This window comes from Thunnus thynnus, chromosome 2 (genome assembly GCF_963924715.1).
Source record: "Thunnus thynnus chromosome 2, fThuThy2.1, whole genome shotgun sequence".
NCBI classification, from domain to species: Eukaryota; Metazoa; Chordata; class Actinopteri; order Scombriformes; family Scombridae; genus Thunnus; species Thunnus thynnus.
The window spans coordinates 27,685,922-27,702,750 of record NC_089518.1 but is presented as its reverse complement, the minus strand read 5'-3'; the positions used below and the strand labels follow the sequence as shown (position 1 = coordinate 27,702,750).

The 16,829-nt window shown below is 36.0% G+C and overlaps 2 protein-coding genes across 2 annotated transcripts; both read right to left on the bottom strand.

The window, feature by feature from the left end:
* Positions 1-313: 313 nt before the first annotated feature.
* LOC137171639 (uncharacterized) lies at positions 314-5,309 on the bottom strand. Its single transcript, XM_067575676.1, has 6 exons — positions 5,184-5,309; positions 3,782-3,889; positions 3,495-3,636; positions 2,195-2,307; positions 793-900; positions 314-650 (listed from the first exon to the last, which is right to left on the bottom strand). Exons 1-6 carry the CDS (start codon positions 5,227-5,229, stop codon positions 502-504), a joined length of 666 nt encoding a protein of 221 aa, XP_067431777.1. The 5' UTR covers positions 5,230-5,309; the 3' UTR covers positions 314-501.
* A 975-nt stretch (positions 5,310-6,284) lies between these two features.
* Positions 6,285-8,317, bottom strand: LOC137172386 (lymphocyte antigen 6G-like). The gene is made up of 3 exons (XM_067576788.1): positions 8,162-8,317; positions 6,761-6,868; positions 6,285-6,618 (listed from the first exon to the last, which is right to left on the bottom strand). The coding sequence occupies exons 1-3, from the start codon at positions 8,205-8,207 to the stop codon at positions 6,470-6,472; spliced, it is 303 nt and encodes a 100-aa protein (XP_067432889.1). The 5' UTR covers positions 8,208-8,317; the 3' UTR covers positions 6,285-6,469.
* Between the last annotated feature and the right edge of the window lie 8,512 nt (positions 8,318-16,829).

Genomic DNA, 16,829 nt, shown 5'->3' with positions numbered 1-16,829 from the left:
ACAAAGTGTAGCTTAATACTGTGTTCTACTGAACATCAAAGAATGATATTTGCAGGTTGAGGTGCATGAAGAAATTGGGGTCATATGTTAGAAGTGTTGTTGCATTGTACCGCAGTACTTTGTGTAAAAAGAGGCTTAAAAAGAGGAAGTCTGAAATCTTTGTGTCTACTGGTGTGCTTTATTAATCACCAGGATCAACAACTAACCACATGATTTATTAATGTTCTCATGATTGTTCATACTGTATGTCCAGTTTTATCATTCATGTTATTATTTTATATAAATAGTCATGTGAAATGTAGCTTGCAAGAAATAAAACAATTTAATGCTCAATCATATTGTGGTTTTATTGAAGTAATATCAATCTGTTGTCATTTCAATGTCATTTACAGCTTTTACATTAAAAATTGTTTATTCTTCCTGAGTTGTATAAGTTGGGTGAGAAAAAAAAGTGCAGGATAGAAATAACAACATATTTTAAGCTGTAGCTGCTGAAGAGCCTCAAAGAAAGAGAGTGATGATGGCTGAGGATACCAGCAGGAGGATGACACTGGGACCAGTAGGTATGGCATTGTTACACAAGTCCCCTTCACAGCAACTCATGGGGCTTACACATAAATTACTGATTTGGCAGCCCTTCGTGATTACACCTGCAAGACATGATGGAAGAACTTCAATTTCAACAACAGCCTCCGAGCATTTAGTACAGAAATATATCAGCTCAGACTTGATCATCTCTTTGAAATGCTCAGTATTAGATATATTTAGTAATACTATGTAAGAACAACTTACCGTTAAAATTCAGAGAGAAACAACGGTTGAAGCTGTCAGGACAAGGTAGGACGTCTGTGCAGGATTTAGGGTCGGTGGTTACACATGTGTAGCATCTTAATCCACATGCTGTACAGAAATACAAATACTGTCACACACAGTTTCATATACTTCAGATCTGAGGATCATCATGATACTGATTTCCACAAAAAAGAGAAAAAAATCATCAGTTTAAACAGATTTTAAACCCTCCTATTGTGTTTGAAAAGGGTTTATACCTTAGGTGATCAAATTTGACCCTTGCTCGAATTAATGATCAAACTCTGAAAAAAACAGCAATTATTATCTAGTAAAATGTTTTATCTGCTAAGTGACTTATTATTCATCCATAACCATATTAAATATATACATACTTTGATGTGATTTTATGTACGTTAGACAACATTTAACTTGAAATGTACAAATCGTTTTTAGTTTAAAATAGGCACAATTTATCTATTTTATTACTTATGATTAACAGAAGAGGCAAATAAGACCATGAGATGATCTGATAAAAAAAAAAAGAAAAAAAAAAAGAAAATAACTTGTTAATATTTTCTTGTAGGCCTACATTAAAACGAGCAATTATTGTTACATCTGTTGTGTTACAGGTCACAATTGAGCGCATATTTTTTCCTCTGAAAAAAGGAGAAAAGTCCAATTTTCCAAATGCGTGGGATCATATTTGCCACGTGACACTCAGGCCGCCTGTTACAGGTGTTGCAACACCTTCACTTCCACAGAAACATAATTCCCCCCCCCCCCCCCCCCCACTTTCTCCTTGAGGTAGCTATTGAAGAAACGAAACTGAGTTCCACATACATGACAACGGCCATCCTGCCAATCACAGCCATTTGATCAACACACCAGACCAGGCAAAGTAAACAGTTGAAGTACAGTAAAATTATGTGCGCTCATTTAGAAACGGTGCCTCAGTCACGCGCCGCTGGCCGTGATAAATGATTAGAGAATAACAGATCGGCGCTATGAAACAGTTATTTAACTAGTTAGTAATATAAAATTTTCTTCGGTAACTTTGTCTTATTATGTGATGTGTCAGCTCTTATTATTATGAGTCCTTATTAAGTTCCTACACTGTAGCTCCTCTCAAAAAACAGAAAAAGAAATTTGCGTTGCCAAATGGTAATTGTAAAATCCGATCACTGTTAAAAAATATTTTCATCGTTTTATGTTAATCAAATAAACATCTTTAATCTCATTGATTCATATAATAATAAACAAAAATAATAATCCCTGTCACTCGTCTCTAAGTCATGGACACCATAACCTTTTTCAGATTCTACAACAACCTTTTAACATTAATACATTTCATTTCTGTGTAACAACGTCCAACCAAAGCATGTGAATCATGAGCTTTTCTTACCTGTAGACAGAGTCAGAAACAGGATCAGAGCTCCATAAAGCTGCATCGTGAACAGATTGTCAAACGTATGAGAGGAGAACTGGAGAGAAGATGTGAACTCTTCTAAAGTCTTCCTTTATCAGTCCAACCTGTCAGTTTTATTTCAGAACTTGAACACTTTCATTTCCTCACAGTCTCCTCCCCAAGTGAATGTCAGCCCTAAAGGTGACCTCCTCTTATCTGAGACAGCCATCTTACATGTACTCTTTTGTAAATAAAGACAAGAATTGAAAGTGACAAAGTCATCTTTAGTAGCAGATAAAATCTCTTCCGTGTGATTTGAATCCAATTTGCCATTTCTATGTACAAATTATAAAACAAATATTGTGAGAATATTGAGGTTTATCATGAAATTTATTTTCTTACTGTAGTTCATCCAGTTTCTCTACAAGTCTGCAAGAAAGACATATGAGTGATTCTTTTCTAAATTATACATTTATTATTATTATTATCATTTTTCGAAATGTTGCTTTGTCTGATTTATTTGTCAAGGTCACGATGTGTAGGTTTTGAAAATTCATTACTTTGGCACCATCTTGTGACCTTCTGGTGGTAGTGAGTTTAAATATTAAAGTGGAAGTGTTTATTAATGAGCCCCTTAAAGGATAGGTTCACAAAATTTCAAGTGTATCTTAAAACAATAGTCAGGTGCCCAAATGAGCATTAAAACAAGTTTTTCATGCTGTAATCATTCCTCCTGTTCATATAGGCCATTAGAAGATCCGTTCCTAATGCTCTTTTAATGTAAGTGAAGGGGACAAAACCTTGGATAATGTCAAATGCAACTCACATAATTCTCACTTGTAAACTACATTAATTGTATCATTTTGGGGTCATATGTTAGAAGTGGTGTTGCATTGTACTGCAGTACTTTGTGTAAAAAGAGGCTTAAAAAGAGGAAGTCTGAAATCTTTGTGTCTACTGGTGTGCTTTATTAATCACCAGGATCAACAACTAACCACATGATTTATTAATGTTCTCATGATTGTTCATACTGTATGTCCAGTTTTATCATTCATGTTATTATTTTATATAAATAGTCATGTGAAATGTAGCTTGCAAGAAATAAAACAATTTAACGCTCAATCATATTGTGGTTTTATTGAAGGAATATCAATCTGTTGTCATTTCAATGTCATTTACAGCTTTTACATTAAAAATTGTTTATTCTTCCTGAGTTGTACAAGTTGGGTGAGAAAAAAAAGTGCAGGATAGAAATAACAACATATTTTAAGCTGTAGCTGCTGAAGAGCCTCAAAGAAAGAGAGTGATGATGGCTGAGGATACCAGCAGGAGGATGACACTGGGACCAGTAGGTATGGCATTGTTACACAAGTCCCCTTCACAGCAACTCATGGGGCTTACACATAAATTACTGATTTGGCAGCCCTTTGTGATTACACCTGCAAGACATGATGGAAGAACTTCAATTTCAACAACAGCCTCCGAGCATTTAGTACAGAAATATATCAGCTCAGACTTGATCATCTCTTTGAAATGCTCAGTATTAGATATATGTAATACTATGTAACAACGGTAACAACTTACCACTAACATTCAGAGAGAAACAACGGTTGAAGCTGTCAGGACAAGGTAGGACGTCTGTGCAGGATTTAGGGTCGGTGGTTATACATGTGTAGCATCTTAATCCACATGCTGTACAGAAATACAAATACTGTCACACACAGTTTCATATACTTCAGATCTGAGGATCATCATGATACTGATTTCCACAAAAAAGAGAAAAAAAATCATCAGTTTAAACAGATTTTAAACCCTCCTATTGTGTTTGAAAAGGGTTTATACCTTAGGTGGTCAAATTTGACCCTTGCTCGAATTAATGATCAAACTCTGAAAAAAACAGCAATTATTATCTAGTAAAATGTTTTATCTGCTAAGTGACTTATTATTCATCCATAACCATATTAAATATATACATACTTTGATGTGATTTTATGTACGTTAGACAACATTTAACTTGAAATGTACAAATCGTTTTTAGTTTAAAATAGGCACAATTTATCTATTTTATTACTTATGATGAACAGAAGAGGCAAATAAGACCATGAGATGATCTGATAAAAAAAAAGAAAAAAAAAAGAAAATAACTTGTTAATATTTTCTTGTAGGCCTACATTAAAACGAGCAATTATTGTTACATCTGTTGTGTTACAGGTCACAATTGACCGCATATTTTTTCCCCTGAAAAAATGAGAAAAGTCCAATTTTCCAAATGCGTGGGATCATATTTGCCACGTGACACTCAGGCCGCCTGTTACAGGTGTTGCAACACCTTCACTTCCACAGAAACATAATTCCACCCCCCCCCCCCCCCCCCACTTTCTCCTTGAGGTAGCTATTGAAGAAACGAAACTGAGTTTCCCATACATGACAACGGCAATCCTGCCAATCACAGCCATTTGATCAACACACCAGACCAGGCAAAGTAAACAGTTGAAGTACAGTAAAATTATGTGCGCTCATTTAGAAACGGTGCCTCAGTCACGCGCCGCTGGCCGTGATAACAGATTAGAGAATAACAGATCGGCGCTATGAAACAGTTATTTAACTAGTTAGTAATATAGAATTTTCTTCGGTAACTTTGTCTTATTATGTGACGTGTCAGCTCTTATTATTATGAGTCCTTATTAAGTTCCTACACTGTAGCTCCTCTCAAAAAACAGAAAAAGAAATTTGCGTTGCCAAATGGTAATTGTAAAATCCGATCACTGTTAAAAAATATTTTCATCGTTTTATGTTAATCAAATAAACGTCTTTAATCTCATTGATTCATATAATAATAAACAAAAATAATAATCCCTGTCACTCGTCTCTAAGTCATGGACACCATAACCTTTTTCAGATTCTACAACAACCTTTTAACATTAATACATTTCATTTCTGTGTAACAACGTCCAACCAAAGCATGTGAATCATGAGCTTTTCTTACCTGTAGACAGAGTCAGAAACAGGATCAGAGCTCCATAAAGCTGCATCGTGAACAGATGTCAAACGTATGAGAGGAGAACTGGAGAGAAGATGTGAACTCTTCTAAAGTCTTCCTTTATCAGTCCAACCTGTCAGTTTTATTTCAGAACTTGAACACTTTCATTTCCTCACAGTCTCCTCCCCAAGTGAATGTCAGCCCTAAAAGTGACCTCCTCTTATCTGAGACAGCCATCTTACATGTACTCTTGTGTAAATAAAGACAAGAACTGAGAGTGATAAAGTCATCTTTACTAGCAGATAAAATCTCCTCTGTGTGATTTGAATCCAATTTGCCATTTCTATGTACAAATTATAAAACAAATATTGTGAGAATATTGAGGTTTATCATGAAATGTATTTTCTTACTGTAGTTCATCCAGTTTCTCTACAAGTCTGCAAGAAAGACATATGAGTGATTCTTTTCTAAATTATACATTTATTATTATTATTATCATTTTTAGAAATGTTGCATTGATTTATTTATCAAGGTCACGATGTGTAGGTTTTGAAAATTCATTACTTTGGCACCATCTTGTGACCTTCTGGTGGTAGTGAGTTTAAATATTATAGTGGAAGTATTTATTACTGAGCCCCTTAAAGGATAGGTTCACTAAATTTCAAGTGTATCTTAAAACAATAGTCAGGTGCCCAAATGAGCATTAAAACAAGTTTTTCATGCTGTAATCATTCCTCCTGTTCATATAGGCCATTAGAAGATCCGTTCCTAATGCTCTTTTAATGTAAGTGAAGGGGACAAAACCTTGGATAATGTCAAATGCAACTCACATAATTCTCACTTGTAAACTACATTAATTGTATCATTTTGGGGTCATATGTTAGAAGTGGTGTTGCATTGTACTGCAGTACTTTGTGTAAAAAGAGGCTTAAAAAGAGGAAGTCTGAAATCTTTGTGTCTACTGGTGTGCTTTATTAATCACCAGGATCAACAACTAACCACATGATTTATTAATGTTCTCATGATTGTTCATACTGTTTGTCCAGTTTTATCATTCATGTTATTATTTTATATAAATAGTGATGTGAAATGTAGCTTGCAAGAAATAAAACAATTTAATGCTCAATCACATTGTGGTTTTATTGAAGGAATATCAATCTGTTGTCATTTCAATGTCATTTACAGCTTTTACATTAAAAATTGTTTATTCTTCCTGAGTTGTACAAGTTGGGTGAGAAAAAAGTGCAGGATAGAAATAACAACATATTTTAAGCTGTAGCTGCTGAAGAGCCTCAAAGAAAGAGAGTGATGATGGCTGAGGATACCAGCAGGAGGATGACACTGGGACCAGTAGGTATGGCATTGTTACACAAGTCCCCTTCACAGCAACTCATGGGGCTTACACATAAATTACTGATTTGGCAGCCCTTCGTGATTACACCTGCAAGACATGATGGAAGAACTTCAATTTCAACAACAGCCTCCGAGCATTTAGTACAGAAATATATCAGCTCAGACTTGATCATCTCTTTGAAATGCTCAGTATTAGATATATTTAGTAATACTATGTAAGAACAACTTACCACTAACATTCAGAGAGAAACAACGGTTGAAGCTGTCAGGACAAGGTAGGACGTCTGTGCAGGATTTAGGGTCGGTGGTTATACATGTGTAGCATCTTAATCCACATGCTGTACAGAAATACAAATACTGTCACACACAGTTTCATATACTTCAGATCTGAGGATCATCATGATACTGATTTCCACAAAAAAGAGAAAAAAAATCATCAGTTTAAACAGATTTTAAACCCTCCTATTGTGTTTGAAAAGGGTTTATACCTTAGGTGGTCAAATTTGACCCTTGCTCGAATTAATGATCAAACTCTGAAAAAAACAGCAATTATTATCTAGTAAAATGTTTTATCTGCTAAGTGACTTATTATTCATCCATAACCATATTAAATATATACATACTTTGATGTGATTTTATGTACGTTAGACAACATTTAACTTGAAATGTACAAATCGTTTTTAGTTTAAAATAGGCACAATTTATCTATTTTATTACTTATGATGAACAGAAGAGGCAAATAAGGCCATGAGATGATCTGATAAAAAAAAAAGAAAAAAAAAAAAGAAAATAACTTGTTAATATTTTCTTGTAGGCCTACATTAAAACGAGCAATTATTGTTACATCTGTTGTGTTACAGGTCACAATTGACCGCATATTTTTTCCCCTGAAAAAAGGAGAAAAGTCCAATTTTCCAAATGCGTGGGATCATATTTGCCACGTGACACTCAGGCCGCCTGTTACAGGTGTTGCAACACCTTCACTTCCACAGAAACATAATTCCACCCCCCCCCCCCCCACTTTCTCCTTGAGGTAGGTATTGAAGAAACGAAACTGAGTTTCCCATACATGACAACGGCAATCCTGCCAATCACAGCCATTTGATCAACACACCAGACCAGGCAAAGTAAACAGTTGAAGTACAGTAAAATTATGTGCGCTCATTTAGAAACGGTGCCTCAGTCACGCGCCGCTGGCCGTGATAACAGATTAGAGAATAACAGATCGGCGCTATGAAACAGTTATTTAACTAGTTAGTAATATAGAATTTTCTTCGGTAACTTTGTCTTATTATGTGACGTGTCAGCTCTTATTATTATGAGTCCTTATTAAGTTCCTACACTGTAGCTCCTCTCAAAAAACAGAAAAAGAAATTTGCGTTGCCAAATGGTAATTGTAAAATCCGATCACTGTTAAAAAATATTTTCATCGTTTTATGTTAATCAAATAAACGTCTTTAATCTCATTGATTCATATAATAATAAACAAAAATAATAATCCCTGTCACTCGTCTCTAAGTCATGGACACCATAACCTTTTTCAGATTCTACAACAACTTTTTAACATTAATACATTTCATTTCTGTGTAACAACGTCCAACCAAAGCATGTGAATCATGAGCTTTTCTTACCTGTAGACAGAGTCAGAAACAGGATCAGAGCTCCATAAAGCTGCATCGTGAACAGATTGTCAAACGTATGAGAGGAGAACTGGAGAGAAGATGTGAACTCTTCTAAAGTCTTCCTTTATCAGTCCAACCTGTCAGTTTTCTTCCACAACTTGAACACTTTCATTTCCTCACAGTCTCCTCCCCAAGTGAATGTCAGCCCTAAAAGTGACCTCCTCTTATCTGAGACAGCCATCTTACATGTACTCTTTTGTAAATAAAGACAAGAATTGAAAGTGACAAAGTCATCTTTAGTAGCATATAAAATCTCTTCCGTGTGATTTGAATCCAATTTGCCATTTCTATGTACAAATTATAAAACAAATATTGTGAGAATATTGAGGTTTATCATGAAATTTATTTTCTTACTGTAGTTCATTCAGTTTCTCTACAAGTCTGCAAGAAAGACATATGAGTGATTCTTTTCTAAATTATACATTTATTATTATCATTATCATTTTTAGAAATGTTGCATTGATTTATTTATCAAGGTCACGATGTGTAGGTTTTGAAAATTCATTACTTTGGCACCATCTTGTGACCTTCTGGTGGTAGTGAGTTTAAATATTAAAGTGGAAGTGTTTATTACTGAGCCCCTTAAAGGATAGGTTCACAAAATTTCAAGTGTATCTGAAAACAATAGTCAGGTGCCCAAATGAGCATTAAAACAAGTTTTTCATGCTGTAATCATTCCTCCTGTTCATATTGGCCATTAGAAGATCCGTTCCTAATGCTCTTTTAATGCAAGTGAAATGGACAAAACCTTGGATAATGTCAAATGCAACTGACATAATTCTCACTTGTAAACTACATTAATTGTATCATTTGCTGGATAATTTTTTCTTTTACTATTGTAAGTTGATTTACCCATAAAGACTTTCATATATGCTGTAGGCCTTCCTTCTATTTTACAGATAAATTAATATTTTTCATTTGAATGTAGGGCACACAAAAACTTATTTTATTTATGTCTAATTTGGAGAGAGTCAGTTGAGCTTTTGGTGTTTTGCACTGTAGTTGTGGTATGAGAAGTATTCAAAGGGATAAAGAAGGTAGTCAGAAATCTGTCTTTTATTCGGCTTTGTTAAACCTCAGGATCAAAAACTAACTGTATTATGTATTAATTTGCACATGATTGTTCATATTTTATGTTGTGTTTTATCACTTTTCTTTCTAATTTGGATGTCATGGAGGTCAAAACTCCGACAGCACTTGTATTATGTAGAACAACTTTATTGTTAGACCAATGAGTTTCAGCTTGTTGCCTTCATCAGGGTCGTTAGTTAGGGTCTCATAAGAAGGTTGTTCTTTGATGTAACACAGAGCATATAAAAATAAACAATTTAATAGTCAATCATAGGTATTTTAATTGAACAAACATGGATGTGTTAGTGCAGTATTTCTTGATTTCTCCTTGTTTTTTCCTCTAAAAACAAAGTGTAGCTTAATACTGTGTTCTACTGAACATCAAAGAATGATATTTGAAGGTTGAGGTGCATGAAGAAATTGGGGTCATATGTTAGAAGTGTTGTTGCATTGTACTGCAGTACTTTGTGTAAAAAGAGGCTTAAAAAGAGGAAGTCTGAAATCTTTGTGTCTACTGGTGTGCTTTATTAATCACCAGGATCAACAACTAACCACATGATTTATTTAATATTCTCATGATTGTTCATACTGTATGCCCAGTTTTATCATTCATGTTATTATTTTTTTATAAATAGTGATGTGAAATGCATTTCATAAGAAATAAAACAATTTAAGCATTTTTTGTCATTTCAATGTCATTTACAGCTTTTACATTAAAAATTGTTTATTCTTCCTGAGTTGTACAAGTTGGGTGAGAAAAAAAGTGCAGGATAGAAATAACAACATATTTTAAGCTTTAGCTGCTATGGAGCCTCAAAGAAAGAGAGTGATGATGACTGAGGATACCAGTAGGAGGATGATACTGGGACCAGTAGTTATGGCATTGTTACACAAGTTCTTCTCACAGCAAGTTATGGGGTTTCCACATCCGTCAGTGTTATGGCAGTGTTACCTCAATTTCAACAAGAGCCTCCGGGCTTTTAGTACAGAAATATATCAGCTCAGACTTGATCATCTCTTTGAAATGCTCAGTATTAGATATATTTAGGAATAATAAGAACAACTTACAATTCAAATCCACAGAGGAACAACGGTTTAAGATGTCAGGACAAGTTGCGATCTTTGTGCAGGATTTAGGGTCGGTGGTTAGACATTGGTAGCAAATTAATCCAGATGCTGTACAGAAATACAAATACTGTCACACATAATTTCATATACTTCAGATCTCAGGATCATGATGATACTGATTTTCACAAAAAGAAGAAAAAAATCATCACTTCAAACATCTTTCTGATCTGAAGCATTAGTTGGGAAAATGTGAATGCTTTAGCATTTGCAACAAAAAATTAGAGCTTCAGTGGCAAAAAGAGTGGACAGAAGAATGAAGGGTTAGGCATTATTTCTCTCTGCTGTCATCTGTTCAAAGTAAGAGGTGGATGATAAACTCTGGAAGAAGGGAACTGAGACTGGGGCATTATGGTCTGGTCTAACCAGTTATTTGAAAGTCATAGGCAAACATCCAGACGGTCTGTGTCAGAGTGAAAATTTGGAAACAGTCCAACATGTTATTTTCTCAGCAAATACAGAAGTGAAAGGCAACAGATATTCAGTGAGTTGTCAGATCTGGGCCTTTCAGCTTTCCCTTTCAAGTGTATTTTTGCATCTGAAATGAATTTTCAACCTATCGGTAGAGCAATCGTAAGATTTCTCCACGCAACTGGCCTGTATTCAAAAATATAGGAGAAACAGCAAACCCTTGTCTGTGGAGGGCAGCATTTGTTTTTCAGTGTACATCCTGCTGGAAATTCATTAGAATTACCTGCAGATCGTGAAATGTTGCACATTAATGTGTCTGTATTTGTTGAATGTTGACAGATGTGCAGACAGTGTCTAGAGCATAGTCTTGTGAGGAACCTGATCTAATTACTGTAGTGTCCTGTGATAAAGAAAAAACACATTTGGCCAGTGCTAATCGAGTGACATCTGTGGGAGCAGCTCCTTGCCCTCTGCTGGTTTGCCCCCTTGATCCTATCTTATGCCAACCGTGTGTCACACCATAGAGTCTAAATGCAAATACCCCCACTTCATTTCCCTGTGTTCCAAGCTGTATTTGCATCCCATCTGATCACTGCCTCACAATACCCACTATTTACATCTTGTCTGATCACTACTTTTGTTTTACTGTATAAAAATGCTCTGACCCAGCTCTGGCCCAGCCCACTGGCTCAGATAGGCTCTGTGTCTGTAAGTTCACCAGTGTGTGGGCACGCTTCATGAAACTCACACTGACCACATCCCACTGAACTGGACTTGAATGATTTTCTTCAACATCCACCACCACTCTGTTTGTGCTCTGGGAGAGATGCACTAGTTAGTATGTATTCATGTATTGTATCAGTTGCTGGAAAATTTCCGCTATTACTATTTTCAGTTGATTTACCTATAAAGACTGTCATATAGGCCTACCTTCTGTTTTACAGAAGAAAAATGAATATTTTTTGTTTGGATGTAGGGCACACCAAATATTTTATTTTATTTAAGTCTATAGTGGAGAGAGACAGTTGACAGTTCAATGATTTGCACTTCAGTTGTAATGTGAAAAGTAATCAAAGGCATCAAACCAGGAAGTCAGAAATCTGTCTTCTAATCTGCTTTGTTAATCCTCAGGATCAACAACTAACCAAATAATTTATTAATTTGCACATGATTGTTCATATTTTATATTGTGTTTTATCACTTTTCTTTCTATTTAAGATGTCATGGAGGTCAAAACTCTGACAGCACTTGTAGTATGTAGAACAACTTTATTATCATACCAATGTGTTTCGTCTTGTTGCCTTCATCAGGGTCATTAGTTAGGGTCTCATAACAAGGTTGTTATTTGATGTAACACAGAGCATATAAGAAATAAACAATTTAATGGTCAATAATTGGTATTTCTATTGAACAAACATAGATGTGCTAGTGCAGTATTTCTTGATTTGGATGGAAATAAAGTATTTCTTTATTGTAGCTTAATACTGTGTTCTACTGAACATCAAAGAATGATATTTGAAGGTTGATGTGCATGAAGAAATTGGGGTGTTATGTTAGAAGTAGTGATGCATTGTACTGCACTACTTATCTATCTACTGGTGTTCTTTGTTAATCACCAGGATCAACAACTAACCACATGATTTATTAATGATCTCATGATTGTTCATACTTTATGTCCAGTTTTATCATTCATGTTATTATTTTTTTTTATAAATAGTGATGTAAAATGCATTTCATAATAAATAAAACAATTTATTCATTTTTTGTTAATTCAATGTCATTTACAGCTTTTATTGTTTATTCTTCCTGAGTTGCACAAGTTGGGTGAAAAAGGGAGTGCAGGATAGAAATAACAACATATTTTAAGCTGTAGCTGCTATGGAGCCTCAAAGAAAGAGAGTGATGATGACTGGGGATACCAGTAGGAGGATGATACTGGGACCAGTAGTTATGGCATTGTTACACAAGTTCTTCTCACAGCAAGTTATGGGGTTTCCACATCCGTCAGTGTTATGGCAGTTCTTGGTGATTAAACCTGCAAGACATGATGGAAAAACTTCAATTTCAACAAGAGCCTCCAGGCTTTTAGTACAGAAATATATCAGCTCAGACTTGAAAAATCATCACTTTAAACATCTTTCTGTTTTAAAAATGTTATGTTCCAACTGCCCAAAAAGTGGTGTCTAATATTGCAAGCAGACACTGATGACCACAGTTTAGTCCATTGTGTCCTCAATCACAGAAATGTTTCCAGTAAGAGAATGCAAAGAGGAGAAAGAGAGAGAAAATGCAAAGGAACTGCTAATTATGACTCCTTATTAATGTAGCTGGGTGGGAAAAAGTGACTGTAATTATTAAAGCCACCAGATGGTAATTTGGGTACCCCCTGTGAGTGCAAAGGATATCTGCAGTCTTGCAGACCTACATGACACATTTCCTGACCCCAAACTCTAACCATCTCACTGCTCATGCCTAAACCTAACCAAGTGGGTGTGTTGTGTAGACAGTGTGAGTCTGCAGATAGTCATACCTGACTACATGACACACCCACTTGGTTGTTTAGGCATGAGCAGTGAGGTGGTTAGAGTTAGGGTTAGGGCTCAGGGGGTGTGTCATGTAGTAAAGTGGGTTTGATGTGTAGGTCTGCAAAACTGCAGATAGACCCATGTCAGAGAGCGAAGGGGGAAGCCATCTTGTTTTACTGTGACGTGGACATGAAATGTTTTTGCGCCTGAACCTGAGGTATATCTATCTTTGCTTGATCAAACTAGAAATTTTCCATGTAGTTTTGTTTACAAGTATTTAAATGAATTTAAGAAAGGATTTATGTGGCTAATCTTCAGATCCAGCAGAGCATCTGCATATCTGATAATATGTCTGTTTTCTCTTCTGGCAATTTTATGGGCCATGTGGTGGACAGAGCTGGTCAAACTCCCTAAAAGTATCATCTGCTCAGATTCTGTGGCTGCCTTGTTGGCTTTGAGAGATGGGACATCAAGGGCCCATCCTGACCTGCTCCTGGAGATTTTGTTCTGCTTGTATAGAATACGGACTGCCATGAAGGCATTTTGTGGATACCTGAGCACTAAGGGTTTGAGGGAAATTAAATCTCTGACGAATTGGCTAAGTAATCTCTGTTAAGGTAAACTATTGATCTGAAGCATTAGTTGTGAAAATGTGAATGCTTTAGCATTTGCAACAAAAAAATTAGAGCTTCAGTGGCAAAAAGAGTGGACAGAAGAATGAAGGGTTAGGCATTATTTCTCTATGCTGTCATCTGTTCAAAGTAAGAGGTGGATGATAAACTCTGGAAGAAGGGAACTGAGACTGGGGCATTATGGTCTGGTCTAACCAGTTATTTGAAAGTCATAGGCAAACATCCAGACGGTCTGTGTCAGAGTGAAAATTTGGAAACAGTCCAACATGTTATTTTCTCAGCAAATACAGAAGTGAAAGGCAACAGATATTCAGTGAGTTGTCAGATCTGGGCCTTTCAGCTTTCCCTTTCAAGTGTATTTTTGCATCTGAAATGAATTTTCAACCTATCGGTAGAGCAATCGTAAGATTTCTCCACGCAACTGGCCTGTATTCAAAAATATAGGAGAAACAGCAAACCCTTGTCTGTGGAGGGCAGCATTTGTTTTTCAGTGTACATCCTGCTGGAAATTCATTAGAAGAAGAAGAAGAAGAAGAAGAAGAAGAAGAAGAAGAAGAAGAAGAAGAAGAAGAAGAAGAAGAAGAAGAAGAAGAAGAAGAAGAAGAAGAAGAAGAAGAAGAAGAAGAAGAAGAAGAAGAAGAAGAAGAAGAAGAAGAAGTTTTCCTATTCCCTATTATGGGCTGTTTTTGAAGGTAAATATCTTGTAAAATGTGACTGTTGGCACGAAATATCAAGTGACAGACATTAAAAAGTAATGGATACCTGCAGATTGTGAAATGTTGTACATTAATGTGTCTGTATTTGTTGAATGTTGACAGATGTGCAGACAGTGTCTAGAGCATAGTCTTGTGAGGAACCTGATCTAATTGCTGTAGTGTCCTGTGATAAAGAAAAAACACATTTGGCCAGTGCTAATCGAGTGACATCTGTGGGAGCAGCTCCTTGCCCTCTGCTGGTTTGCCCCCTTGATCCTATCTTATGCCAACCGTGTGTCACACCATAGAGTCTAAATGCAAATACCCCCACTTCATTTCCCTGTGTTCCAAGCTGTATTTGCATCCCATCTGATCACTGCCTCACAATACCCACTATTTACATCCTGTCTGATCACTACTTTTGTTTTACTGTATAAAAATGCTCTGGCCCAGCTCTGGCCCAGCTCACCGGCTCAGATCAGCTCTGTGTCTGTAAGTTCACCAGTGTGTGGGCACGCTTCATGAAACTCACACTGACCACATCCCACTGAACTGGACTTGAATGATTTTCTTCAACGTCCGCCACCACTCTGTTTGTGCTCTGGGAGAGATGCACTAGTTAGTATGTATTCATGCATTGTATCAGTTGCTGGAAAATTTCCGCTATTACCATTTTCAGTTGATTTACCTATAAAGACTGTCATATAGGCCTACCTTCTGTTTTACAGAAGAAAAATGAATATTTTTTGTTTGGATGTAGGGCACACCAAATATTTTATTTTATTTAAGTCTAAAGTGAAGAGAGACAGTTGAGCTTTCAATGATTTGCACTGCAATCTGTCTTCTAATCTGCTTTGTTAATCCTCAGGATCAACAACTAACCAAATAATTTATTAATTTGCACATGATTGTTCATATTGTATGTCCTGTTATGTCACTTTTCTTTCTAGTTAGAGTCTCATAACAAGACTTGATGTAATGCAGATTATAAAAGAAATAAAACAATTTAATGATCAATCATAAGTATTTCTATTGAACAAACATGGATGTCTTAGTGCAGTATTTCTTAATTTCTTCCTGTTTTTCCCACTTCTAAAAAAGAAATGTAGGTTAATACTGTGTTATACAGAAGATCAAAGAATGATATTTGTAGGTTGAGGTGTATAAAGACAAAGAGGTCTTATAGTGTCAGAAGAGGGGATGCATCATACTGCAGTATTTTGTGTAAAAAGAGGCTTAAAAACTTGAAGGCTTAGACCTTTAAAACATTTTTTTGGTTTAGAAATGTCAATGCCATGATGTGTAGGTTTTGAAAATCATTACTTTGGCACCATCCTGTGACCTTCTGGTGGTAGTGAGTTTGAGGTGGAAGTGTTTATTACAGCGCCCCTTCAAGGATGGGTTTACAAAATTTCAAGTCTGTGTTAAAATAAATATTCAGGTGCCCAAATGAACATTGAAATAGGTTTTTCTTGCCATGATCATCCCTCCTGTTCATACTGGTCACTAGAAGATCCCTTCATAATGCACTTACAATGTAAGTGAGGGGTCACAAAATCCACAGTCCTCCTGTGTAAAATTGTATTTAAAGGTTTATCTGCAGCTAATATGAAGTCACACCATAGGGTCTCAATGCAAATGCCCCCATTTCCTTGCCTTTTGTTCCCAGCTCTATTTGCATCCCATCTGATCACTGCCTCACAATACCCACTATTTACATCCTGTCTGATCACTACTTTTGTTTTACTGTATAAAAGTGCCTCCCTGTCATTGCTCTGGCCCAGCTCACCGGCTCAGATCAGCTCTGTGTCTGTCGGCACGCTTCATGAAACTCAAACTCTACAGACCACATCCTGCTGAACTGGACTTGAATGATTTTCTTCAACGTCCACCACCACTCTGTTTGTGCTCCGGGACAGATGCAGTAGTAGTTAGTATGTATTCAAATTCTACACATTCATTGTAACATTACAAGACCTGTGAAGATTGTCAATTGTGAATTTGTAGGCTCTTTCTTTTATAGGAATAAGCCATTATAGTTATTTTGCACCTTTGTACTAGCCTACTTATTTCTGCAGTCTTTTGTAGTGGGTGTTTTAGCATCAGTAGTTCATGGTTATCAATACTACTACTATACAGAACCTTGGTGTTACACCTT